Source organism: Plectropomus leopardus, chromosome 1, assembly GCF_008729295.1.
Source record: "Plectropomus leopardus isolate mb chromosome 1, YSFRI_Pleo_2.0, whole genome shotgun sequence".
Classification (NCBI taxonomy): domain Eukaryota; kingdom Metazoa; phylum Chordata; class Actinopteri; order Perciformes; family Serranidae; genus Plectropomus; species Plectropomus leopardus.
In genome coordinates, this window is record NC_056463.1 from 20,829,819 (window position 1) to 20,857,484 (window position 27,666).

The 27,666-nt window shown below is 38.7% G+C and overlaps 1 protein-coding gene across 1 annotated transcript; it reads left to right on the forward strand.

Moving 5' to 3' along the window:
* The first annotated feature begins 682 nt into the window (after window positions 1–682).
* LOC121944103 (DNA-binding protein RFX7-like) lies at window positions 683–21,023 on the forward strand. Its single transcript, XM_042487784.1, is given in 10 exon segments — window positions 683–1,017; window positions 1,020–1,159; window positions 6,267–6,300; window positions 10,697–10,782; window positions 11,058–11,180; window positions 13,194–13,310; window positions 13,920–14,004; window positions 14,122–14,335; window positions 15,783–16,066; window positions 17,560–21,023. Coding segments are annotated over 10 exon segments (4,362 nt in total). The 5' UTR covers window positions 683–957; the 3' UTR covers window positions 20,779–21,023.
* The last annotated feature ends 6,643 nt before the right edge of the window (window positions 21,024–27,666 follow it).

The window sequence follows — 27,666 nt, forward strand, 5'->3', positions numbered from 1 at the left end:
TATTATGTTATTTTGTTTTCCTTTTATTATATTATCTAAAAAGTATGTGGTATCTAGACCCTGCCAAATAAATTTACTGAAGTAAATGTATGAACTAGGAAACATTTTAGTAAAAAATAGTTCAAAATTGTAGCCCACGTATGTACAGGTAAGTATAGATCAATATTATAAATCTAGGCTATTTAGTTATTCTACAGTAAGAGTCATCGGGTAATAAAGACTGCATTATATCAGTGGATATTGTGCTTTATTCTCAAATAAATGTACGTCTTACCAAACCAGCCTCATATTGTCAAGATAGGGCCTTTAGGGGCCCTATCATTGAGTCACATGGTACCCCGGACAGTTGCCAATATTGCTCTGTTGGTAATTCAGGTAATAATAATAATAATAGTGGAAAATATTATTATTATTATTATTATTATTATTATTATTGTTGTTGTTGTTGTTATTGTTATTATTATTAATTATTGTTATTATCATCATCATCATAATTATTACTTATTATACATAATATTCTTAGGTTTAAGTTTGTTTCATTGCTGGGTCAAAGTTAGCATCGTATATTTACATTCACAGACATTGATAGTAACGTGTTCAGCAACGCCGTCTGCTTACATGTTGTTTTTAATTCTGGGGGTCTTCAGTGCGCATGCGTTTGCTCAACAACTACTACTCACCATGCACATGCAGAGAAATCCCATAACGTGAGGGGCACAGCTCACCGGAGGGACCAGCTAGTTGTTTTGCAGCTGTCCGTGTCCTGTTTACACCCGCCTTTATTTATATCCATGCATCGGGTCGCGTTGGACAGCGACGCGTAGTTTTGCTGCAGAGCGTCTTTAATTCGCCAAGTGTTGGACTTCAAGCGAGCGATGTCGGAGGAGGACAGGGTGGCAACGACAACAACAACAGGGCGCGCTGCTGTCCCGTTAGCATCGCGACGTCCTTCGATCCATGTTGTTTAACCCGAGTGCACCTGTCCACGCCTCCTGTCCAGTCCAGTCCAGTCCAGACTCGTCCCGACGCCCGCCGTGATGGCCGAGGAGGACCCGCAGCAGCAGGGGGACCGCGGGGCGAGGAGCCTGCCCGGCCTGCTCACCGGGCTGCAGGGCGCTGAGGCCAGCGCTCTGCAGCTCAGGATCAAAAACTCCATCTGGTGAGGAGCTGTTCACACACCGTGCACACTTTGAGGGGAAAATACTCAGCAATTATCACATTTAATTTTACTGCTCTCCGTCACAAAGTCAGAACCAAGAAGTTGAAGTCGTGTTCACATCCTTTACTTTAGTGAAAATAGCAGTTCCACAATGGAATAATACTTATATTTAGTAACCTTGTCCTGAATGCGAAATATTACTCCAGTAAAAGTACACAAGTATTATCAGCAAAATGTGCTTGCAGAAAAAGTAATCAGTACTCACTGAGCACTTAAACCTTGTATTATATGTTGTACATATGTGATATTATTATACTGGATTATTGATGCATTAATATATTAGTAGCACCCTGTTTTAGTCGCTCAAGGTGTTGCCAGGTTTAGCTATATACTCTAACCTGAAACAATGCATCATATTTTATGATCTGATCCTATGTTTTACATGTAAAATATTTATCTGCAAAGTATCTGTCAAATAAATGTAGTGGAGTAAGGTGGAATGGGATTAGAAAGTGGCAGAAATTTGAAATACTCAAGTAACTAAAGTACTTGAGTACATGTAGTGTCACATTCCACCGCTGTGTTAACTTCGATAGAAGTAGTAGTATCCACAGAGTAAAAATATTCCATTACAAGTATATTGAAAGTCTTCCAAACAAAATGTCATCAAAGTTAAATTATGCATGGGCCATGGCACAATAGTTAATTATGACTAAAACTGCATTATTGTTATGACTATTGATGGAGCAGATCTGAACTTTTTTCATGCTGTCAGGTAGTTTTTTGCTGTGCCTTGTATAGTATTTACTGATGATATGTCTTATATGTAGTTTTCCTCTGAAATGCAATCTTAAAGCTGAACTGCAGTATTATGAAGTATGTCTGATAAACATGTGATGAGTGTTTAAATTTGTTAATGTTCACAGACTTAAGTCAAAAGATCACCTTGGGATCAATATGTAGCCTTATTACACTTAATACTCCACCTGAAGAAAATGTTGTACGTTTTACTCCTCTGCATAGTTTTGACGGCTATAGTCACCAGTTATTCTGCAGATGTATACCTACAAATTATGTGAACAGTTTATAAACATATGCACTGCTTTACATTAAACGGCCTGATAGTATACTGTAAATGGCTGGGCAATATAAAGATATTATATCGTGTGCATATAGACTATATAGTGTCTAAGTTATGGGATATTGTGATATGGAATAAATGGTGCTTTTTTTCCCCCAATTTTACAGATTGCATTACAGTGAAGTGATGGACTTTTCTCAACTTATCAAACAGTTCTACTTGCCTTTACTCTCATAAGTCATTAAAGCTACATTACTAATGATTATTGATCAAAAATGGAATTGTGTTCATATTTTTTCAAAGTATAGTCATTCCAACAATATTGACCCATCAGTGAGGGAATTTTTCTTAAAAAAAAGGTCAATTCTGTCTCCCAGTTCTAGCATTAATGAAGTGCTTTTGATGAGATTTTAAAGTATCAAGATATATATTGTGCTTTGAGATATAGCCTAAAAAAATGCAATATAATTTTCAGCCTATATCGCCCAACTCTAATACTGTATTTAGTAGCTGCAATTAGCTCCACCTCAAACAGCTACAACATTAAAATATTGTGTTGCATAAACACAAACACACCTGTTATAATAATAATCTCATATCGTATTATATATTATATTATAGAGTACTGCTACTTTTACTTTTAAATGACGTAGCACTCGTCCCCACCTTCGTGGCTTCACACCAGCTTCCTCATCTCTTGCTTGTTTACTGATTGGTCAAAGGCATTGTTGCCGTAATAGCCATCGACATTCAAGTTCCTTCTATTTTCATCACCAAACATTACTGTCAGGCCAAAACCAGCACCTCCAGTATGTAGCTCCTGTAGCAGCGGGCGAATCAACTTAACTTGGTCTGATATTATGCATCATAACTATAATGGCAAGTATATCTCCAAGATCTGTTTTGGAAAACTGCTCATACATGCCCAGACATGGCAGTGATATTATCTAAATTATTTTCACACCAATTTATTTAAAGAACTCACTGAAGTCAGACGTCTTTGCCTGGTTTAAGCTTCAAATAAATAAATAAACCAGACAGTATCTTGTGACTATAAGTGACCGTGAAGTATGATATTACCAGTTGGAAATAAGGATGACTGACACCTTAGTTTAATCACATAACAAAGTCAAAATCAAAAACAAACCTCAAGTAAAGGTGAATTACACTTAAAAAAATTAATTCAAGGATTGCATAAAGCTGCCAGTCAGTTTAAAGTAGTAGTAGTAGTAGTTTAAACTAATGCACAACTTGGTGCTACATGACTCGAGAAAACAGAGAAAAAGGGCTGTGTTAGAAAACCTGCAACTACCAGAATGCACTGTGCGGCATCAGACTAATAAACTCTTCTGCGTGGGTGGGTGATTTAATGCGAGCTTGTTCATTTTGACACAGGGAACAACATGTTTCTGAAGACATTTTAGGTGAGAAATTATATTAAAAAAATCTTGGGGTATATTTGATCAGCAAGCTTAGTTTTACTTTTTGATCTGAGTGTGGTCTGCGTTTGAGAGAGAAAGAGGGGCAGGTCTCTCTCTCTATCTTCTTCTGTACTCTTGTTGTTTCCGTGGTGGCGGGCATATGGAAATACAGAAGTACAATCAGTAGTTTGAGCAACAGCCTTAGAGTGCTTCCCCCAGGAAGTGCACCAGGCTTTGACGCCAATTTTCATAGTGACCAAACAGCAGAATTACAGCTTCAGTGTCTGGAAAGTTTTACCCTATGACCCAAAAAGATTTTTTTCCAATTGGCTTACATGGTCAATCAGACTTCTGCAAATCAGTGAGTATATTGTGTCTCAACTCCTACAAAATGACTTTTTTTACTTTCAGGATCCATTTAGTCTGATAACATTTGAAAAGCCTAGAAGAGCTGTAAAATGAAATTATTTTATTCCCATTTAAGTTAGCAAAATGCTAAAGCAGAAGTAGCCGGCTTGGCTGACTGAAGTCTCTAGTCTCTTGCCTGATGATATGGAAGCTGTGTCGATCATTCGAGCAACTTTCATAGGAATGAATGGGGTCCCACCACTATATCCAGCTCTCCTTATACATCCATGGCCAGGAGCCATCGAAAATCTACTTTTGCGTCACCCAGAGGTTTCGAGCTGAGAAATCTGGGCGCTGGTAATATTGAGGGAGGTTTAACATCATTTATTATTATTATTATTATTATTATTATTACATCTTCAAACCACATTGTTATGCTCGAAAGTTAGTTGAAAATGTCAAAGTATCCCTTTACTTTGACTTTTTACTTGATTGTGTATCCTGTCTGTGGTTGCTGTTACTTAAGGACAGTTTCTGACTGGAAGTACCATTTTATTTTTGAATGTGAATGAACTCAGGTATTATCATTTAAATGTCAAACAGCCATAATATGTGAAAAGGCTGAACTACCAGAAAGCAGGACAGTTCAGAGGTGAAACGTCTGCAGGAGAACCGTAACAGAAACACGTCACTGTGCGTCCATATTATTGAATATTTGTCCTGCTCCCTAAATCTTTAACCTTAAGATGGCCTTAAGACCTGACCCTAAGACGATTAGAGCAGAAATATTGACGCTCACTTGAGCAGCTGGTTAATGGTAGAGTGAGACTGTCTTAAACCAGGTCAGCAAGTTCAATTGCAACTATAAGGTCACACTGTCTTCAGGTGGAGTGATAGTGAAGTGCGAGCGTTCCTGCCTTTCATTCAAGTCACCCACCTGGACATTCACAGTTTGAGCTGAAGGATCTCTTGTATCAGCTCAGGTCTAATTCAGTGTGTCTGCCAAATCTGCCTAACAAACACCTCAACGATGTCCTTTCAGCACTGAGAAATCCCTGGCTCCCTAGTAACAGTGAATTAAAGTGAACTGTTCCTGTCATGGCTTAGAGTGTCTCCTGATTCTGACCTGCCGAGTCTTTAAATGACACCTGCCTTCTGTCTCACTCACAACAACAACTTGACCTGTCTGCAGATTAGGAATTAGACCTCGAGAAGTTATAATCACGTTACTGGTTCGACTCTGTGCAATGTTTTAATGGTTTAAATCTGTCTTCTAGTGCTGTTTTATCTTCTTGCAGAAGGCCATGTAATTTATGGACCTAAATTTGTCAGTTTGCCAATTTTTGGTATTTCCTGCTGTCAGAATAGCATGTGGCAGAAGTGAATTTGTTCTGCACCTTTTGTCTGGAGTTTGAATTTGAGCAGTATGAATGTAATTTATAATTACATAATTAATTATACATAATTAATTACATAATTATATGTGCAATATCTGAAATCACAATAAAACATTTTGGAACTCTTTTTCCTAAAATCTTATTAAACACTATGGCTAAAATAAACCTGATTAAGGTTAAAGGTCCATATTTTTTTTTAATCAAATTCTTCCTTCAAGATTGAATTAAATGTGATCAAACATTCCCATAGTCATGGAAAACCTGGAAAAGTCATGGAATTTCACAATCTCATTTTCCAGTCCTGGAAAAATCATTGAAAGTTTTGCAAAACTCATGGAATTTTGAATGAAACTGTTACTTCCCTGGATAACCGTCATGCAATGTATCATAAAGGCAGATTTATTGTCTGAAGCTGTGTTTAAATGTGATATGTATGAAAAAAAGACAAGTACACACACACACACACACACACACACACACACACATGTATGTGAGTGTATATTTATATATGTATGTATGTGTGTGTGTGTATATATATATTCATACATATATACACACACATACACAAATTTTATCTATGAAAATCTGTGGGAACCCTGTAGATTTCGTCAGTGGCTGAAAATGAATTACTGTGTATAAAAAGCTTTCTGTGTGAGACAATGTTACCACAGTCTCTCTCTGTCTCTTTTTACATATGACAACACGTGTTCCTGGTGGTGGGATACATGACCTGAGAGATGCTGAAGGGAGGGTCGTCTCATACCAAACATTCCTCTGCTTTATAAATAAATACACTTTAGACACAAGCGCTCATGTTACACCGGCTTCATACTAATTTATAATTTGTCTCTGTTTTGCAGCAAATCGGTTCAATCAAAAGTGGAAAACATCCTGGTGAGTATCCTTGGTGTGTTTTTAACATACAAATTAAAGTTTAAATGACACGTTTTTATATCACCTTTGGAAGTATTAATTAGGATTTATTTTTTATTCTAGCATTTAGAGTTTTAACACTAGCACTTCTCGGTGGATTTATTTAATCCCAGCATACATAAAACAAACAAACAAAAAAACAGCAGATCTTACTGCACAACGGGAAAATGTTCCACAGATGTTATAATAACGTACTAACATACTAATACTGTTCCTTGGGTTTTACTAGTCCTGACCTGAAGATAATGCGAGCCCCAAAACATGAAAGATCAAGCTCAAGGAAGAAGATTATTATCAATTTAGATTAATCTGCAGGTTATTCTCTTGATTTATTCCTGTAGTCCATAAAACATCAGAGAAGTTAAAAACCCTAAACAACTCAGAAGCTCAAAGTGATCGCCTTTATTTTCTTGTTTTATCCAGCCAAATGTTCAAAACCAAGACATTTTTCCTTATCATCATATGAGAAAAACAAGTAGCAAATCCTCATATTTGAGGGACCAGCAAACATTTGGCATTTTTGCTTAAAAAATGGTTGAAACAACAAATTGATGACCAAAATAGTAAACAATTAGTTTTCTTTTGATCAACTAATCAGCTAGTCATTACATCTCTACTGGGCATAGTCAATTACATAAAAATCATCCAGTTAAATTTTGACATTTCTGTAGCCGGTGGGTGGTAGCTAATCGCTACAGTGCTGACAGAGCTAACAGTGCTGACAGAGCTAACAGTGTTAATGTGGGTGGTACTGGAGGGGGAACATAACTTTACATAACAAATGGTTGTTTGCTGCTAATTAAATGCTCTAATTGCCCTTTAAAGAAACCCTCAATGCAAAAACAATCATGGTGGAGCCGAGGCTGGTTGAAGTTGGCACCTTATGTAAGAGCCTACTCGGTATATAATGTGTGATGTCATGTAGCTGTTCATACAGATTGGTTCTTCTACCTTCATCTCTGTCGTGCCTTTCAAAAAAAGAAAGGACCAAAATCTTACGGATGACAAACCCTCAGCATGTTGTATCAGAAATGTACTTTATGGTATAAAGTGGCACAAAATATGTGCAAACAGTGCAAAGTAGCTTTCAGCTCCTAAAATGCACACTGCCTGTGTGTTTTCACGGTGTCTGTTTTGAGTTATAGTGGGTTTAACGGGGAAAGGAGTTTACTGTGCAGAGCTGATGGCACATTAATATACAGACACTGACAGCCCAAATAAGCAGAGCAGGAAGTGAGTCACACTAAAAAAGACAACAATGTCCACAACAAGATTGCGGCAAGATTGCGCCTGAAATTTAGCTCAAAACAAAATGCTCACCGTTACTGCCTTGTTTTAAATAGGGGTCGAACAATATTTGTTTTTCAGGGCCAGTACCGACGCCGATTATTAGTAGTTAATGAGACTATTAACCAGTATGTGAAACTGATATGCATTTGCAATAAAAATAAAAAATTTTCTGTCAATATTTAGATTTTGGAATATAACAAACTCTAAAACAAAACTTTGTTTAAATGCCTTCAGCAAATGTTTAATCAAAACTGAAATGTTCATCATCATATGCTTTTTTATGAAGTCAAGTGAAAATTTAAACAAAAATTGAATAACTAAAAATGGCTCCTTGAGGTTTTAAAAAATTTCAGTTCCTCCCATGCTGACACCTTCTTTTCATTGTTTAATTAGTAATTTTATCAGGACTCATGAAAATAAAATACCGACAGAGAATATTGTCAAAATGCCAAAAATCTGTCCCAATTATCGCACAGGCCGATAATCTGTCGACCCCTAGTTTTAAAATGACAGCGCTTTTTTTAAATGTGGATTATGTGCATGTGAGTGTTTCTCTCAGCCGTGGGAGAGCTGTGGTTCCTGACAAGAAGGAAGTTGTAAGGGGTGAATGAGTGTGCTGGCTGTGTGGACGTGTGTCTGTACACTCATCATGCAGAGAGCAGAGGATTCAAGTTCACCTCACAAGCTCCCCGGCTCTGCAGAAGTCTGTCTGTCTGTCTGTCTGTCTGTCTGTCTGTCTGTCTGTCTGTCTGTCTCTGTGTGTCTGTCTGCAGCCGGTTACACTGTCTGTCTGCACATGCTTGTGTGTCTCCACTGTACAGCTGAGCGCATGCAGCGTATTCATGCGTCATATCTCCACACTGCTGTCAAAGTCAGAGTAAAACTCATTTTAAAACATCCAAGCCTATATCTGTATTTCTGTACGTTCCCATTTGTGAACGGGATATCTCAAGAATACCTTGAAGGGAATTTCTTCAAGTTTTGCACAAATGTCCACTTGGACTCAGTAATGAATCAATAAGAATTTGGTGTTAAAAGGTCAAACTTCAAGGTCACTGGGACCTTGTTTTTGGCCATAACTCAAATATTCATAAACTAGTTATGACAAAATTTCACACAAAAGTCTAAAAGGATAAAGTGATGAAGCGACAATGTTTTAAATACAAAAGGTCAAAGGTCAATTTCACTGTGAAATCATAATGCTCTGCAAAAACACTTATCTTTATAGTATTCAACGTCATATCTTAGCAACAGAACTTAAGTGGTTTCCAGAGACATACAACTATTCAGTGGTTTCAGGTGTTTTATGCCCTTATTGATAGTAGAGAGAGACAGGTAATGTGGCAAAAGAAAATAGGGGAATATTATGCAGCAGATGGTCTGGCCAGTCAAGAATCAATTTGTAAACTTGCTGCTCAGGGTTTTTGCACCCATGTGGTATGCCCTAAGCATTTGGATCGCCCAGTTTCTGAAGCTTTTAACTCCTTTAGACTTCTCCTCCTCCTTCACTCGTCTCCTTGCATGTTACGTTTTGGAGGAATATCTGCGCCAGGCAGATTTCAGCTGTGCATTGTTCTTTCCATTCCTATAACACTGTCAAATTCAAGATGGACAGATTAAAAAAAAAGATAAAAATCTCACTCCTCTTAAACCGTGGAGCCTACATGACCGTGGTACAGTGCTTGAGATTCAGGCGTGTGGTGTTAGTAACGACTGATTTAGCTTTAAGCGGAGATAAGGAACAGGCTGTCAGAGATGTGGTAAGATCACTAAAACCACACTCCCAGATTTTCTTTTTTTTTTTTTTTTTTTTGATTTTCAAACTTTTAGTCTTTAATCTCCAAGTAATGTTACCTCAAGTGACATCACTTGAGGCAGTTTATTTGATTTTACACTGCTTTCTCTGGAGCCCAAATGGCTTCAGCCCAAATGGCTTTTTCATACATGAAGTAGAACTCGTACATCAACTTTTCGGGGAGTTGCTTGGCTTGCTCCTGTCTCCATGATGAAGGTTTTGTCACAACACCGACTCATCAAAAGTCAAACTTCCAGATGCAGTATGTATTGTAATACTTATGCAAACAAGTATTATGTAATTTATACAAATGAATTTCGTAAAACCATAAAACATGAATACTTATAAAGGGTATGTGTGCTTTTTATAGTATATGTCACTGAATTCACTCCTAGAGGGTTATAGTATTGCTTGATGTTCAAAACTGTTGTCTGCTGCCATTCAAACAGCAGAATTTAAACTGTGCCTTCTTCACACTCTCATGTTTCTTTTTTCGCTTTGAAGAACATAGTTAGAAGTGTTGAAGAGTGTTTGAAGCTCGGGGCAGCGCTTAGGACGTTTAGTTAGCACGCATCTTAGATTCCGAGGCTAACAGGACATCCAATATGCTTTCTTAAGGCTGATAATTAATTTGAGTTTGTGGAGGGAATGCCGATCTGCAGAGCAGCATCCAAGACCTCATCAAAGGATGAAATGGTTCCCCTCTTGCTTGAAGGTCAAAAAACATAGATATTTGTGTTTTTTCGAGTCTTTTGGATGCCTGCTGCTTATGATCTGGAAGCTGTGTGCCCTTTTAGAAAGCCTCACATGAGTACTTTGTTTATAAAAATCATGGACAGAGAAAATATGAAGACATTAAGAAAATATAAACAGAGGACAGTCTCTGCAGAAAAACATACCACCACACACTTCTAATGGTTCGGTGATGAATGAGAGGGATTACCTCTGTATGAGCCTATGTGTTGTTGTTTTGGTAAGTCCTGCATAGCATATCCACAAAAGTACAAATGCGAACCTGCAGGTGGAGCTACGTGAAACGTGAGAGAGTCACCAGAATCAATAAGATACATCCCCTGGGTAACACAAAATTTCTTGGCAATTCATGAAATAATGGTTGAGGTATTTCAGTCTTAAACACAGTGACTGATCAAACAAACTCTCTGCTCTGCAGGTGTAACAGGACTTTTATAACCATGACAAGAAACTGCTTTGTGCTGATGAATGGGAAGGACAAGTAATAAAACTATTTTTGTCCCCTTTTTATTTCTGCAGCAAGATGTGGAGAAGTTCTCAGACATTGAAAAACTCTACCTCTACCTTAAGTTGCCTTCTGGTCCGAGCAGCAGCGCCGATAAAAGGTAAAAATACACCTGCTGTCTGACAGTATTTATAGAAAAAATTGACGGCTTATTAATTATTTATGAAAGAGGAACAATAGATCATTGATAGTGGCATATATTTGTGTTTGGTATTGTCTTAAAAGGATTATGGAATTGATATATAATGATCATTCATACACACACTCACAAAACACACTCTAATATCTTAGATTATCTTTGGTGAGGAAGGTTTTTTACAATCAAGGTCACGGCGTAAGTGTTGTTCTTCTGCCTTGTCATTTATGTTTTCTCAGTGACCAGAGCGCCCTGTCATCAAGCCGCACGCAGCAGATGCACGCATTCAACTGGATCCGCCATCATTTAGAGGAATACCCTGAGACCTCTCTTCCCAAACAGGAAGTCTACGATGAATACAAGTAGGTACAAACAGACGGTGGAGTCAAAAGCATAAACTTTACATTAAACACATAAAAATTTATGAGTCACAGAGAATAAATCTGACTTATTTAACTGCACTATGTATTTGTATCATTGGTGTTCACCTTTTAAATAGATACCAATGTTGGAGATTCTTTCTCCTCTAAATTACTGGCGGCTGAAGCGACAGTATAAATAGACGCAGCAGGCATGGGAATCACAGAGAGCAGCATGTGTTGGTAATATTAGAATGGAAAGTCTGAGACAGCCATTGAAATGCTCTGACAGTGTTATGTAACTGTCTTTTTAACTCTACTAGATCAGAAATACAGTGCCCTCCAGAAATATTGGCGCCTTTAGGACAGACAGGTGAAAAGGCTTTAAAGAGACGCTGTGTGCTTGCATTGAAATGCAATTAAAACATTTTGTTTTCTACAATTAAACAACACACTGCAGTCTTTCTAGGGAGTTTTAAAAGTCCATTTAACAGCTGATATTCACATACAGTACTTTCTCTTCTGAAAGCTGATGCTAAATTTAAAAACATATTAAGTTTTTGGTTAAAGTAACACAAAGACATTTGAAGATCATCAGTACTTTAGTTAACCCCGCAATCAATGGACTACAGTGTAAAATACATACATAAACATGTCTGTGTGGTGCATATATAAATGTATATAAGTTTTTGGGTAACTTAATATTAGGTGGAAATGGGAATAAAGCATACTAAACTACAATTCAAGAATACCGAACTGGACTTCACTTTGAGAGTTTAGTTTTTATGGTTATCATTTTACTAATGCTTCTATCTGCGGGCACTAATGAGACTACTTTGCTGTTGCAATTCTACACTTAACTTTTCATAACATACCTTACTGATTAACTGATTTATAAACTGATTTCTTTGACCACTTGGGGGCAACACAACAAAGTCACATTTTGGGCAACCCGATGAATGTAAGTTTAATATTGACTCTCTTTCAGCAGGTAATGTATGTACAATAGGTTTGTCAAGCTTTTTTCGCTGAAAACGACACAGAAGAGAGAGAGTTGAGAGATTACACCAGAACAGTTAAGGGCTGTAAAACTAAAACAAAAGATGCTAAAATGCAGTGCCAAGGAGAATTGCAGAGCCAGAAAAACTCACCTGTTCACACTCACATATTCCCACTGACCACACTGCGCTGTTTAATTTTTGGTTCTTAACGTCAGGAAGTTCCTATTATGTAACAATTTTTTTAGATGATTTATTTTAAATATATATTAGCTTTAATTATTCCAACCAGTATTGCCAAACCATGATGAAAATCACATTAAATTGGAAAAAGACAACTTTTCATTAGGTGATATCATATAATTCCTATTATGTAACCATTTTTTAGATGATTTATTTTAAATATATATTAGCTTTAATTATTCCAACCAGTATTGCCAAACCATGATGAAAATCATTGGAAAAAGACAACTTTTCAACTTTTAACCCCACTAGTGTTTCCATGTGTACTTATTGTTAGCGCTGCTGTCATACAGAGAACCAGATAACACCATCCACCATTTCCACTTCTGGGGGATAATAACTGCAAAAAAATCTAAATTGATCTTTGGTAAGTCAGGATAGCTACCAAAACCGAACGGGGAAATGCACTTCATTTGTGCTGTAAATTGAGTCTTCATTTACCCGGAAGATTATAAGGTGACAGACTGAACTGCAAAGTGAAAGTGAAGCTTTCAGGGAACCAATCTACATGCACTCATTTAGTCAATGTGCCATCAAGTTTTACTTCATCATGATAAGTTGAGACAAAAAAACTTTAAATATTGCCACTTTAATTTTTCAAATGGAAAAAGAGTTTTAACTGACATTAACAGGGATGCAAATTAATAACCTGCTCTGTGTTGACATTATATATTCATGATAAAGAATATACTGTGGTTTTGTTAAAAACTAACTTGGATTAATTTCTTAATTCTGTATTCTTAGTTACATTTATTCTGTGTTTTATGTCTTTCAGGAGCTTCTGTGACAATCTGAACTACCACCCGCTGAGCGCTGCAGACTTTGGAAAAATGATGAAAAATGTCTTCCCAAACATGAAGGCGCGTCGACTTGGCATGAGAGGAAAATCAAAATATCCTTTGCTGGAATGGATTGTAACAGTCTGGCCTCTGTCTCTGGTCATAGACCATCTGCTGTCGCAGTTCATAAGCCCTCTAAATATAGATGTGAAATAAAATAAAGTCCCCCTGTGCCTCAGAAGCAGAAGCATAATGCAGAGCCCCTTGGAGAAGTCACGGTGATCTTGACCTTCATGATGCAACTGTAATTTTTTCTGTTTTGAGGGTTTTGATTTATATTCATGACCTTTTGTCATTCTGGTTAATGGAATTATGTTTGTGTAAGGTCAGATCGTAAGTCATTCATTTTATGAATTATATTGTGGAAAAACTTTTGCCTGTTGAAGGGAGTCAGTTTTGAGCTCCAAGGAATCAAACATTTGTTTTTCTCCATATCATTTTTCCACTTTTTGCACCAGATTAAAAAAAAAAGTAACAGAATGGGTTCAATATCAACATATCAACATTTTAAAATTAGAGTAGTGTCATCAGGCAAACTGACATTAGTCCTTCACTCTTCAATATTTAAGTTCAAGTTTTAATTTCCATATTTCTAATTTTATATTGCCAGTATGTTAATTTTTTGGAATCACAAGGTTTTTTTTATCTTAACACCGGTGTACATATTGCTACAGTGGACTGAGGAAGAGGCCATTTGTTCACATGCCATCTTTACCCGTTCTGGATCTCCATAAAACAGGGGACGGAGTAAGTACATTTTGCATTTTCCCTAATAATATTTCCTTACATTGACTCAGTGTGGTCACTGTTCCGTCATGCAATGTGCCATTTTAATATATTTAACCACATATCTGTTGTGTGTAGCTCCAGTGTGACGTCCTGGAGTCACCGGGCCAGCTGAGCAGCATAAAGGAGGACGTGAGATTTGCAGCCTGTGATCTGGTGTGTGAGTGGGCTCAAAAGGTGCTGAAACGCCAGTTTGATGCCGTGGAAGACTTGGCTCGATTCCTCATCGACAGCCATTACATCAGCAACAAGTCTCTGGCAGCTCTCACCATAATGACGGGCACAGCAACAGGTCAGACTCAGTTAACATGAGCTTCATGGGGGAAAAAAAACGGGTCAGCAGGGACATCTGGTGGCAGCTGCTTGTTACTGCACTTTTATTCCAGATGCTTCTTTTCATGAGGATAGCTATACCTTAAACCTTTACAACTTTAATGGAGCATTCTTGCACAACCCATTCATATAACACACTCTGTATATGGATAAACAACACAGAGTTAATCTCTAGACCCAAGAATATCTTTTAATTATCTTTGAAACGTCCAGTTAATTTTACTTTTCTTTTTTCAAAATTTTTCTGCGTTTTCAAAAGTTTCAATAATAGAGAATCAATAAGTGCTCACACATTTTAGAAATAAATGCATTTGTAGCTAAGTCATACTATAGGACTGAATATTAATACATGAATGTTACTATTTGATGTTGTAGCTGGTTGTATTCTCGTAATTATTAGTTCTCATTCAGCGGTCCTGCAGATCCTTTAAAAGTCTTAAAGGGCACTGAGGACACTAATCTAAAATATTGCCTTAATTGGTATTAAAATGTCATAAATCAATCTTTAAAATATCTAATAAATGCAGAGACATAGGAAGTAGTATTTTATGACTTGTTTTTTTTTCATGTACATGCACTGCAAAATCTCAAAATAACTTCGTTCCCAAAAAATATAACCAAGATTTTGCAGCATGGCTTAAATATACAGTGGTAATAAACCCATCCTACATGCAGAGTGAAAAACACAAAATTACCCGGAAACCTGCCAACAAACGCCCCATTTGTGTTCCCCCCGCTTTTTGGCCACACAATAAAAAAGTCATGTTTTATGTTACAATAAATGTCACCTGCCTTAAGCTGTAGGTGTGCTGTCATTTGTTAGCCCTGCTCGTTGTGCTTTTGCCTTCATTTGTTTATTTTATGTGGCAATTTGAACTGGTTATTGATATTTTTAACTGATGTGTGTTGTTATTAATATGGTTTTGTTATATGAGCATCAGCTGGGTTTTTAAATCTAAAAACATGAAATTTAAATCTGTTTCATGTTTTATTCTACTTTCTGACCTTCTATTCATTAGTGCGTCAATGTTTAATGTGGACATTTTATATGTGCAGACCCCTTAAAGTTTAGCTACTGCAAAAGCTAATGGGGATCAAATAAACATGATCATGATAATCATGATCAAACCATATTGTCCATAGCTACATATTCACATGATGAGGTTATTACTTTTTACTAAAATCAGTAGCACACAAGGCACCTGCAGGTCCTTAAAAACTTTTTAGAGTGTCTTAAATTTAATTTTACAGATATTACACCTTAAAAGTCAATAAATAATCTTACATTTTAATAAGTGAGGTCTCAGTTGCCACAGATATTTTAAACCTTAAAAAGCATTACATTTAAGTGTCTGATACCTACACTCTGGCAGCATATATGTAAATCCCTTGTTTCCTTTCTTCAGAGGTTAAGCCTCCACAGACGGTCTCAGCGTTCGTCCCCACTGCGGCTGAGGCTCACTCCTACCAGCCTCATGTTGCGACCCTGTCCTCACCGTCTGTTGACGCAAAGCAGCAGCTCCAGAGGAAGATCCAGAGGAAACAACAGGAACAGAAGCTGCAGTCTCCTTCGCCTGGAGAGCCACAAACCAAGAGGGCAGACAACAGCGTGCCTTGTGCCAGCCCCGCCCCTCCCTCACCTCAGCCAACCATCGGCATCGTGGTTGCTGCTGTCCCGAGCCCCATCACGGTGAGGAAAAACTAAAAACCAGATTCACTTTTACTTAACATGGTAAAAATGTGTTTTTCTGAATGCTTGAAACCTGATAATCACAAAATCCCCCCTCTCTAAAAATCTAACACAGCGAAGTCATTTAATGATAAAGATGAGTGCAGTCTGACTGATGCATTGTTTTCAAAGTCTTTTTGTTCTAGCAAATAATTTAATACTGAACACACTGACATCAAACAGGTAATCAGATCACTGCTGCAAATTGCATTTCTAATGTACACCTCTGATTTTCTGTCTAATCACTCTGAGTGGTTAAAAGAGGAGAGGAGTAGAGAAAGAAATTGCTCTCTGCTGTAAAGTGACATTTAGAGGTACTACTCTACTCTTTAATGGGGTTCCTGTAGAGACTAAAAAAAATCCCTACCTCTTCATATCTTAACAACGCCTGAGAGGACATTTTGAGTGTTTGTTTTTTTTCTAGCGTAAAGAAATACATAAGATCTTTAATCTAATGCAAAAAAGACGAGGGAGCGTGTTGCTTCCTTTTCAGGGGGATCATATTGAGAGGAGTGTAGTGAAAGCTACGACCACATCGGCTTTATTTAGTCAGACAGCTTGGGTTTTTTTTTGTTCAATCAACACAAACTGGGTCAGGACCAAAGTAAGGTTTCAAACATCTCACTAAAAAATACTTATCCAGAGGGTGAGGAAATTTGGACATAACCAGAATATATAATAATACTATATAATAATGATTATCTTTATTTATAAATCACTTTTCAAAGCAGCGTTACAAAGTGCTTTGCAAGGCAACACAATAGAATAGACGAGCCAAAAGTAAAAACAACAGGGTTTTAAAAGAAGACAGAAACAATTACGTGTATAAAAACAAAGGAAATAAAGACAGTTTAAAAGAACTCAAGTAAAATCAGGTTAGGCTCTGGAAATAAAGCATGTTTTAAGAAGAGACTTCAAAGAGCTCACTGACTGCATGAAGTCGTTTCCACATCGAGGACATAACGGCTCAGTATTAAGATGAGTCTTTATCAGGCTAGCATGAGTAAAATGTGCTCTGTGGACCCCTTTCAGTCATATAGAGCTTTGTTTAGAGGACATAGATGATGCTTGTATCGAGTCTTGTTGGTCATCAGAGTCCTGAGCCATTTTTAAACGTTCAAAGGAGTCTGGATTGATGTTTGGAAACTTTGATGCCGTTTAAATTTCTTTTTTTTTTCTGAGTAAATGTCTACTACCGGTCATATGACAAAGATGATATTCCTAAATAGCCGCCCCTGTCCTGAAAATAATACACGGCCTGCCTCGCTGATGGCCTGATGACAGTTTTATGAAGCTGATAATATCGAGGCTGTGGTTTCACAGTTTTATTTATGGCTGTGTAACAGCAAACAGTGTGCTCCCTGTCGGTCATGAGAGTCAGATTTGGATGCAAATCTTGTGAGAATCATCTAGGCTTCAGACGTTCGACTCTGACTGAGCTTCCCTCTCTGCAGGTACAAAGAAGCAGGCAGCTGATGTCCCCGAGTCCAATGGGAGCAGTTGAGAGCAAAATGCTTCCTATCAACTTCCAAATGGTGACCCAGCCAGTGCAGGCAGTGAAACAGAGCCCTAAAACCCCGCAAAATATCCTCACTCCTGTGGGGGATCGCTCGGCTCGGCAGCGCTATCCGCAAATCCTGCCCAAGCCGACGGCGACGACTGCTATCACTTTGCGCTCGCCCTCCGCCATGATCATCGGCAACAGCCCCGTTAAGACCGTGATGACCACATGTCACGTCAGCCCGGTCAGTTTGGTCAAGATGACAGCCATATCGCTCGCACCAAACAGCAGCAATACCACCACTTCCCTCACTAACGCCACTCTGCGGCCGGCATCTGCATGCGTTGGTAGTTCTGCAGGTGCCGAAGACATCAGCTCCAATCAAAACATGAGGAGTACCTCTGCAGTCCCCATTCTGGCCCCGGTGGCCAGGCCCAGCGAGACTACCAACACTGTCGATGTTGAAATGGAAGTCGAAGCTATACATAAAAACAGCCAAATGCAAAATCCTGGTGGTCAAATTCTGACTCAAGAAGCAACTGCAAACAGGGCTGGAGGAGCTTTACAGAGGGCAGCCAGTGTGCCCATACCCCAGTCTAAAGGCTTCCTGGGTCTGGAGGACACATCAACCTCTAAATGCAACGACAAGTCCCCCTCAAGCACTGTGGCAGCAGTCGAAAGCAATAATAGTGCTAACAATATCAGTATTAATACCAATAATACCAGCGCTTTGCACTTATCTCCCTCAACACACAACACCAGCGCTGCTTCTTTACTGAACACCAGCAGACCACCTTCATTCGGGGAGGGCAGCAGCGTAACGTCAGCAAAAGACGGTTTCTTGTCCACTAAGAGCCTCAGGAAGCGTTCAGGCCTCACTCCGGACCTTTCTCCAATCAAAAGGGTTTTTATGCCCCAGCAGCCAGAGCTAGAGGGCGCTGCTGGCCTTGGATACGGGATTAGAAACACAACCGGTAACATCCTCAGGCCAGGAGCTCCAACCAGACCTGAGAGTGCACCAGCTACTAGGGAGGTCGAGACGAAAATGAACTCCAGTCAAGTCCATGCACTCTGCACTTCCTCTTTCAGAGCCAGTGGCTTTTACTCTGTTGCCAAAACACAGAGCACGATGCAGAGTAAAAACACCTCCACTGTTATGGAAACTAGCACCTCAGTAAGTCGAGCATTAATACAGCAACAGCAGGGGCACATGGTGGCTAATGTGCATGCCATGACTAATAACTCGGGCCTCCAAACACAGTCAGGTGTGTGTGATGTTCAGAGTTCAGCTGCAGGGAGCCTTGAAGGAGCTCAACAACACACCTACACTCAGTCCAACCCCGCTGACTGTTTAAATCAAGCTTCATCGTCAAGCCAGCTCCCTATGCAGACAGATATGGACTACTTCTCCTTTGATGATGATGTGACTCAGGACAGCATCGTGGAGGAGCTGGTGCAGATGGAGGAGCAGATGAAACTTAACAACCTGCAGGAGTTCAGAGACAGTGTTGCACTGCAAGACCAACAGGCTGCGATGCAGGACAACACACTGTCCACCAGTCAAACCATCACTGCTTTCTATCATGCTGCTAACAACAGCAGCAGCAACTTGATCCAAACTCCAACACCTACACCCACACCGACATCAGAAGTGACTGGAGGAACCCAAGGCCTCACCGGAGAGAGCCCTTTCTCCCGCATCGCCTCCACAACCCCAGTGGACAGCGCACTGGGAAGCAGCCGTCACACCCCAGTCGGAACTCCACACTCCAACTGCAGCAGCACCGTGCCTCCCAGTCCAGTCGAGTGCAGGAACCCGTTTGCATTTACACCCATCAACTCCAGCATCACTGGTTTCCATGACAGCAGCACCGTCTCCAGCAGCCCGGTCAAGCCCATGCAGAGACCGATGGCCACGCACCCTGACAAGACGAGGCTGGAGTGGATGAATAACAATTACAACAGCAGCAGTGGAAGCTTAAACAAGTCAAACAGTGGAATCCTGCCCAGCTATCAAGGCCTGATAGGCGACCATTTTCAAAAACCTCACGCCTTCGCCGTCCCTCATGCACGGCACCACGACAGCCATTTTGGCCGCTTGACTCCCATCTCGCCTGTGCAGCAGCAGGTAGCGAGCATGGCCAAGCAGGAGGGCTTTGCTGTGCCCGCCCCTCTGGATAACAAAGCCACCAGCACGGCTGCTACCACTTTTCGTTGCCGCAGTGTGAGCCCCGCTGTGCATCAGAGGAACATGAGTGGAAACACAGGAAACCTTCCCCATGTTCCTCGTTCAGTAGTGTCTCCTTTCAACTCTCCTGTGACGCCTGAGATGTTGAACATCTTTGCAAACAGCCAGACAAATCTCGGGGTGAGCAGCATGGCTCAGAGGAGCCATTCTGTGCCGCTCAACATCATGATGCAAACTGAGGTCCTGCCCACGCCGGGCCAACAATGCAACAGCAAAAACATCACCAATGTTCTTCTGAGCAAGCTGGATGGGGACCATGACGATACGGTTCGGGGTCTGGGCATCAATAATTTACCCTCCAGCTACACCGCACGCATGAACCTCACCCAGCTCCTGGAGTCCGACCCCAACCTCTCCTGCAGTGACAGCCACTTCAGCCTGATGACCTCTGAATCCAACAGCACGTGCAAGCTGCAGAGGCCAAATTACCTCATCGAAAACGCTATTAATGAGCAAATGATTCTCCCAGCGGGTGACAGCTTAGGACAATCAGCTTCTGGAGAGCAGCATCCACAACGGGCCCAGTCTATGTTGTTAACTGTGAGCTCGCAGCCGCATCAAGAAGAGCTCCAGCAGCATTTGGATTTCAGCAGCACTGTGAAAGACCTCCTGACAGACAACAGACTCACTGCTGGCAGTCAGCTCATGGAGCAGGTGTCAGAGCTGACTACAGGCACGACAGATTTCCCCTGTGAAATCAGAATGACATCGGAGCTCTCCAGTAGCATCAATGACCTTAACGCACTGGACACAGACCTTCTGTTTGACCCCAACCAGCAGCAAGGGCAATATCAGAATGTTTCAGCGGAGGAGGAGTTGGTGAATGATGCGCTGTTTCAGCAAATCACCAGCGAGGCGACACATTCAAGTGGGCTTGACTGGCTCGAGAGCAAAGATCATCCAACTGTCGGGCTGATGGGTTGAGAGTGGAGCATTAACATGTTGAACATGTTAATGTGTGGTTGCTGTTTGTTTTTATTTATTTTCAGGCATTTACACTTTATAATGCAACACTGGACACGTTGAGGTTTGTCCAGTTTAAGTGCCAGGCTGACTGCTACGATGCTGCAACACTCTGATTAAAATGCTGGTCATTTCCCTTTTATCAGAAGACATCGCCTCACGTTGTATGATCAAGAGCATTTCCAACAAGTAAACAAAAGTTACTAAACGACAACAAAAAATGTTTTATATTCAATGTTTCACTGAATAATTTGTGAAGAAATCATAAGAGAATCACATTTCTGTGTTTAAAGAAATGTGGAAATGGATGAAACAAGATTATAATTAATAAGCCTTTTGCAAAAATATTTCTTTATATCATTGTGTCTAAGTCTTATAACTGCAGGCATTATCTAACTAAAGCTGAACGTACAAAATTACTAAATATATTTACTGCTGAACTAATAACATGTCATGAAGCCTATTTGTGTGATGTAGATTCACTGAAGAAAAACTGGAAGTGTCATAAATGACAAGATACCTGTAGGAGCTTTAGGTGTCTGTCTGTTTTAAGTGAATTCTTTTAGCCAAAAAAATATATTAACAAAACAAAAAGTGTGCACTCAGTTTACAAAAAATAATTTAGTGACAGGAACATAGAACCAAACTCATCCATTTATTGTACTCTCATGATCTGCTAGAATTGGCATGGAGCATAAAATAATAAATGTATTAGCTTATTATATGTAACATAGTAGTGTTAACTCCTTTACTGATGGTTTACCTTGATGGAATACATGAAGAGTATCTGTTAATACTTTAAGTCAGTTTCTCAAATGGGGGTTTGTGTACCCCTATGGGTACTCTGTAGTACTGCAGGGGGTAGGTGATATTTTTTAAAATGTTACACTGCATTCAAGTTCTTCTCTGAATTTCCATATTTGGTAAGTCGTTCTCCGGACTCTGATTTGTTTTTTTAGCTTTGATTCGTAATGTGAAACAAGATTTACGCTACAAAGAAGATGTGTTTATGTTTTACTGCATTTGAACAACACGTTGATAACAGTTTGAAGCTTTATATTACAAAGTGATTTTGTCCGTGATTTGCTGCTGCACCAGAAATCCCCTAAAACTACTTAGATATTGCTTTACCTGACCAGTGCTAATGAATACCTTTTGTAGCTAATCTAGGTCACTCTACACAAACAGCAACTAACATTTACAACCTTATGTCACATAACACCTTACATGTGAGTAAAAATGGCATGCAATGTGTGAATTAACAAAAAGTTTATCACCATGTTTCTGCATATATCACATCAAGTCGGCAACCTGTCTACCAAAATGTTGTCTGACTTTCCAAGACTTGAACATGTGAATTTTTCCAGTCAGGAACTCATTTTTCGATTATTCTGACTCCACATGAATGCAGGGTTAATTTAAGTTGCCTGCCTGCAGCTGAGAATGACAAGGACCCTTGTATCTCACTAAATTGTAAGTTCAACTTATCAAAAATGTGCAGTTCAACCCAACTACGACGTCATCCTACTGTTACTGCGTGATAGTTGATGGATTCTTCACATTTGGGATGTAGCATTTCAGTGTTTTTCAGTCACAATAAGAGACTGATAGCACCGTACCTCTTTATATTGGCTTGTCTTCTTCCAAAAAAAAGGTTTGCGTTGGTCAGGGGGTACTTGGCTGACAAAATATTTCAAAGACGGAAGAAAGCTGAAAAAAGGTTTGAGAACCACCGCTTTAAGTTAACCAGAGAAGAAAAAAAACAAAGGCTGCACACTATATTATACTCCTATGAATATTTAATAGAATTACCAACAAGTTTTTCTTCTCTTATATTATCTTTTTTTCCGGCACCTGGTCTTTTTGTTGTCTGGATGTGCATGCTTTTGTGAACTTAAAGTGAACCAGAACTATAAAAGAGCATGATAAAGGTCTAAACTGTCAGTTCATCTGGTTTTCATGCACAGATTTTCAATCTAAATGCTAAAAAAAATGTTATCCTTTTATATAAGGCCTTTTGACAATCATCACAGACTTTATGCTTTACTTTACTTTATGCCTCTAAAATGAGCCAATCAATTTAAAGAGCCAAGTCAACCTCTCATCTGTCAGTCATCGCCAGAATCAGACGCCTGTTCAATAAAGTGCTCTGACAACTTGAATATGATGATGTCAAAAATAGATTTAGGCCTATTTTGCACTTCATTTTGTTTTTCAAGCCATATTCTGCAGAAGTAATTGTCTTGCTCCAATGAAAGCCCTTTAGTTTAAATGCATAATATTTCTTTGTCCATTGTTACATCCATATATGTACTTAAATAAGCAGTGAAAGATGAGGGCTCAACTCTTAACCATGTGTAGATAAAAAAAGGGGAAATATTTATTAAAAAAGAAGCCATCTACCTAAGAATTAAACTAAACCCCATGAATGTGGGGTTTCTGCACTTTTAAAGTATGATTCTTGTATAAAAGAAAAAATATGGGACATAATGATATAATGATGCCATCTTCCTTAGCACTCAGAAAATGCATTTCATCGTGTGAAAATGACTCCGTTAAGTTGAAGGTTCTCGTCTGAAAACGATAAAATGAGCCCAACAGATAAAATTAAGCAGAATTTTATTTCTGAAGAACTTGAACAAGTTTTGTGCCTAATGTAGCACTCGTCATACTGCACTGACAATCTGTACTACTTTTGTTTCTTTACAGAAATGCATTGTGTTTGGTTTTGGTGATGGAGGAACATGTTTTTCTGTATGGTCTGAGCATTTTTAATCAAAAAAAACACTGATCAAAATGTGACAGTCTCTGTTTTAAAACAATAAGGAAGTGTGTGTAAAGATGTCATGCAACCACAGATGAGATGAGACTCCCTGAGGGTTTTGGTTTCTGAGCCTTATGTCCAAACCAAAGACTAACTTTTGAATATAACGTACAATAACATGCACTAAGATCTTGGCTGACATAGTTAGTCATGTTTGACAACAGCCATAACAAATACAAATTCTGTAATGAGAGGGATAAAATGTAAAACAAGTGAAACATTTGCAGCACTGGAAAACAACAAAATCAATACATCAGGACAATGTTTTCTTTGTTTACTGTTGTTTATGCTTTTGTAAACCCAACAGGTATATAATATTTTTAGCGAGGAAAAAAACAACAAAAAAAACTCTAATTTATTGTGTTTCTCTGTGTTAGCATTAGATCAGTGAGCGTGTTTGTACTGTTGGTCACACTGACTTGATTTGTTGTACAGATTGAAGGTGTGCCTGTTGTTCTGTGTATTTTTGTTTTTATTAATTTAATTATTAATTTAGAGTGTGTTGTTTGTACAGAACCTTGCAAACCATATAATCTTGTGAATTCACAATAATCTGACTTGCACTGTCATCATGTTTTGTAGCATACGTTTTTAAGCATCATAGCATATTACCACCAGGTATCATATACTTTTTTTTTTTTCAACAGATGATTTGTCCAATTTTGTGAATAATGAGAAAATTTAACAAAATTCTCCAGATTCAAAAGAACTGGATTTTGGCAGAAAATTATCCCCGAGGATGTTTGCACACATTTAAAATATGGAAATAAGACCATCCATTAATACGTATATGGTAAAATATTAATGTCATGGAGTACATTGAATCTCTTTCAGTGTGTGACAAGTTGTTTTATACATTTTAGAAAATGTTTCATTTCTGTAAAAGATTATATCACTGTAATATATAATCTAATTTCAAGTATAATTCAATAACGGGCAATTAAGACAAGCTTTCCTTATTTATGTTTTAGTTTCTCTTTTCTGTGACTGTTAAAACAAACAAAGCATTTATTTGGTTAGCGCTGATGTTTGTGTTAAAATAAGACGTTACCCTTCCTCTTGTTGAAAGTGGTTCAGAGCTGTAGAACTGCCATCTACTGTTTCGTTGCTGTGGTCAGTGTACTGGCAATTTTCTTTTTTTTTGTGCATTTTAGCAAGTGCTTTTATAAGAGGAAGTGCTTGTTGATACTGGTTTTTAAAGACTTTTTCAATCTAATAAACATTTTTAAGTACCTCAGTATCCTGGAGTTAGTTTTTCTTTAAGAGTCTGAGAGAGTCTGCACAGGAAACACACGCTCCTGAACATTTGAAATGTCACCCAAAATGCAACTTTCGAAAGTAGAAGTCATTTGTTGGCAATGGGCATTTTCCAGAGAAGATATGTCACAGTAGACAAGCACATGTGTAAATAATGAAAACGATGACGGGATTACATTTAGCTGCTTTGATTCAGGCTCCTGGTATTAGGTATGCTGGCTCACTGTCACTCTCACCTTTATTGGAGCAGAGCCATCGTTAGTGTTATTATTGACACCTGTGCTTTTCCTACTATGACAAGTCAAAATGTCTGCAGTGAGAAAGACCTGTAGTAAACATTTAATGAGGGAAACGTCTTTTGTTAGAACAGAAAGGAGGAAAAACGCAATAACTTTTGTATGCACTGATATTTCTGAGAATGGTTGTGCTGCATTCAAAACCTCCCCCCTGTTCAGTCATTCATTATTCCCTACAAAACAAACTCAGAGTTTACACAGCTCTGGTATTTTAGCTGAAAGAGGCATGCTATACATTATATATTATACACTATGGAGGCTGCATTTCTTGTTCAATTGTAGGATTTTTTTATGGCATAATGTTGTGTATAATTCCAATGGAGAGTCTAAGCTTTCCAGTTATATTACATTAAATAAACATAATGCATCAGGCAGCAAGCAGAGACTAATTTTGACATGGCTTTAGTGTCCTCCTGTCTATTCATGGGCTAATTTGGTCTGAAATAAATAAAGACTTAAAAAGTTAGCCACCCTGCCCTCGGACTAACTCAGAGCCACGTTTCCATGGGAGCAATGTTACCTCACATCTTTGTTTGCCACATCTGGTTCAGGAATCGTGAATCCTTGAAACTGCCCCCACCCCCCAATTATACACATTTAAACATATAAAACTGCCCACACAGGTGTTTTTATAGACCATGCTTGACTGTCATTTCCTGACTTTGCTGTCATTTTTGTTGTAACTGGACAACCTTAATCACTCTTATTAGTTTAGGAAGTTTGGCAATGAGAAATAAATAACGTTACACTTAGTGTGTTACAGGCCCGAAGTCCTTGTATTCTACATGCTGGTTCATTGTCACATGTGTCTAACTGGAATACCAAAACATAACAGAGCTATTAGTTATAGTCACGCATGTGATTTTCCTGTTAAGTCATGACAAAATGTTGTATTGTTGAAAAAAATGCCTATTCCCAGTATTGCTCCACTCAACTGCAGCCTGTGCAGGAGTTTAATTAGCCAGAATAATTGAAAACACCTGTGTGGTTGTGCAGAGTCTTTACAGAAGTATCTATTCTTGTTCCAACCTGTTCTGCAAACCAGCCCCAGCTTTCTAACTGCATGACAATTACACTACGTCAATTTCTCTTGTTGTTCGTGCACCAGCGTAAAACAGCAGGGCTGTGCTCCTCCTGAGCAAGCCTGAGTGTTTGACTGATGACAGCCCAAAGCGACTCTGCCCCTCTCTAACCATCCACTGTTTATGCATCTCCAGACCTCCTGTGTTGGAGCCAAGAGTACGCCTGCACACGATTAGTTACAGTTGCAGCGTGCCAGACATGGTGGGACCATCAGCTCATTTTTATTCTGAGATTTCCTAACTTTCAGGCGGAGCATTAGTATAAGCCGTGCTGGGGAATGACTAGTTACTTGTAATGAAATCACACAATAAATGTCATTGAGTCAGTTACACTAATTGAGAAAAAACATTAATTAAATTAAAATGACTTTTAAAAAAGATGGTGATTACACAGGAGCTACATCCAAATATATTGTTTTGACTATAAAGCTCATATAGCACAACATTCATTCTGCTGCTTTGCATCTTTTTATGCTTTATTGCCCAGTTCACTGCTGGGTATCTTAATCTAGAATCTATAATAATATATCATAATTTATTATGTGATTTATATTTTGCATTGACAACATAAATCCATAAAGTAACTAGTTCCTAAAGCTGTCAAATAATAATGGAGTAAAAAGTACAAAATTTGTCCCTAAAGGAGTTGAAGAAAAATGTAGCAAAAAATGGAAATACAAGTACATAAACCTCAAAAATATACTTCAGTACAATACTTGAGTAAATGTACTTAGTTACTCTTCACCAGTGCCTTTGCTTCTGGGACTTTTTAAATGCACAGCCCTTACTTGTAAGGGACTGCTTGTTATTTATGAGAGGGGGAGGGGTGGAAAAAAAAGAGGGAAGCATGTCAAACCATTTAGGCACTGGGAAAGGACTTATATTGTATGTTTAGGCTTAGAGGAGGGCCACACAACTTTAAATGGCTGTATTTTGTATTTCACTCCTGATCTTTGAAGAAAACATTCAAAACTTTATATATATATGCTATAATAAAAATATAAATAAGGCAGCTGAGGACAGACATAATTATGTAAAGAAAAAGAGGAAGAGAGAAAAAGGTAAACATGGAATAACACACATGGTGTTGGGCTACTGTTGTAGTAGGATACTTTTTAAACGATAAAAGAGGGAAGTCTTTAACCAGGTGAGGAGGAGGAGGTGAAAAATGGTGGAGGAAGGGTCAGGCATTTCCCCCAGTCTCTAATTGAGTTTGCTTTTTACATTATGGTACTTTAACTTCATTAACGTAGCTGAATACTATTCAGTTAAAGATTGATGACTTGCCCTCTCATTTGTTTCGCTCTGGCTTTTCTCAGGCTGTGTCAGTGACAGGAAGAAGGAAACAAGAGGAGGAGGAGGAGGAGGAGGAAGAAGAGGAGGAGGAGGA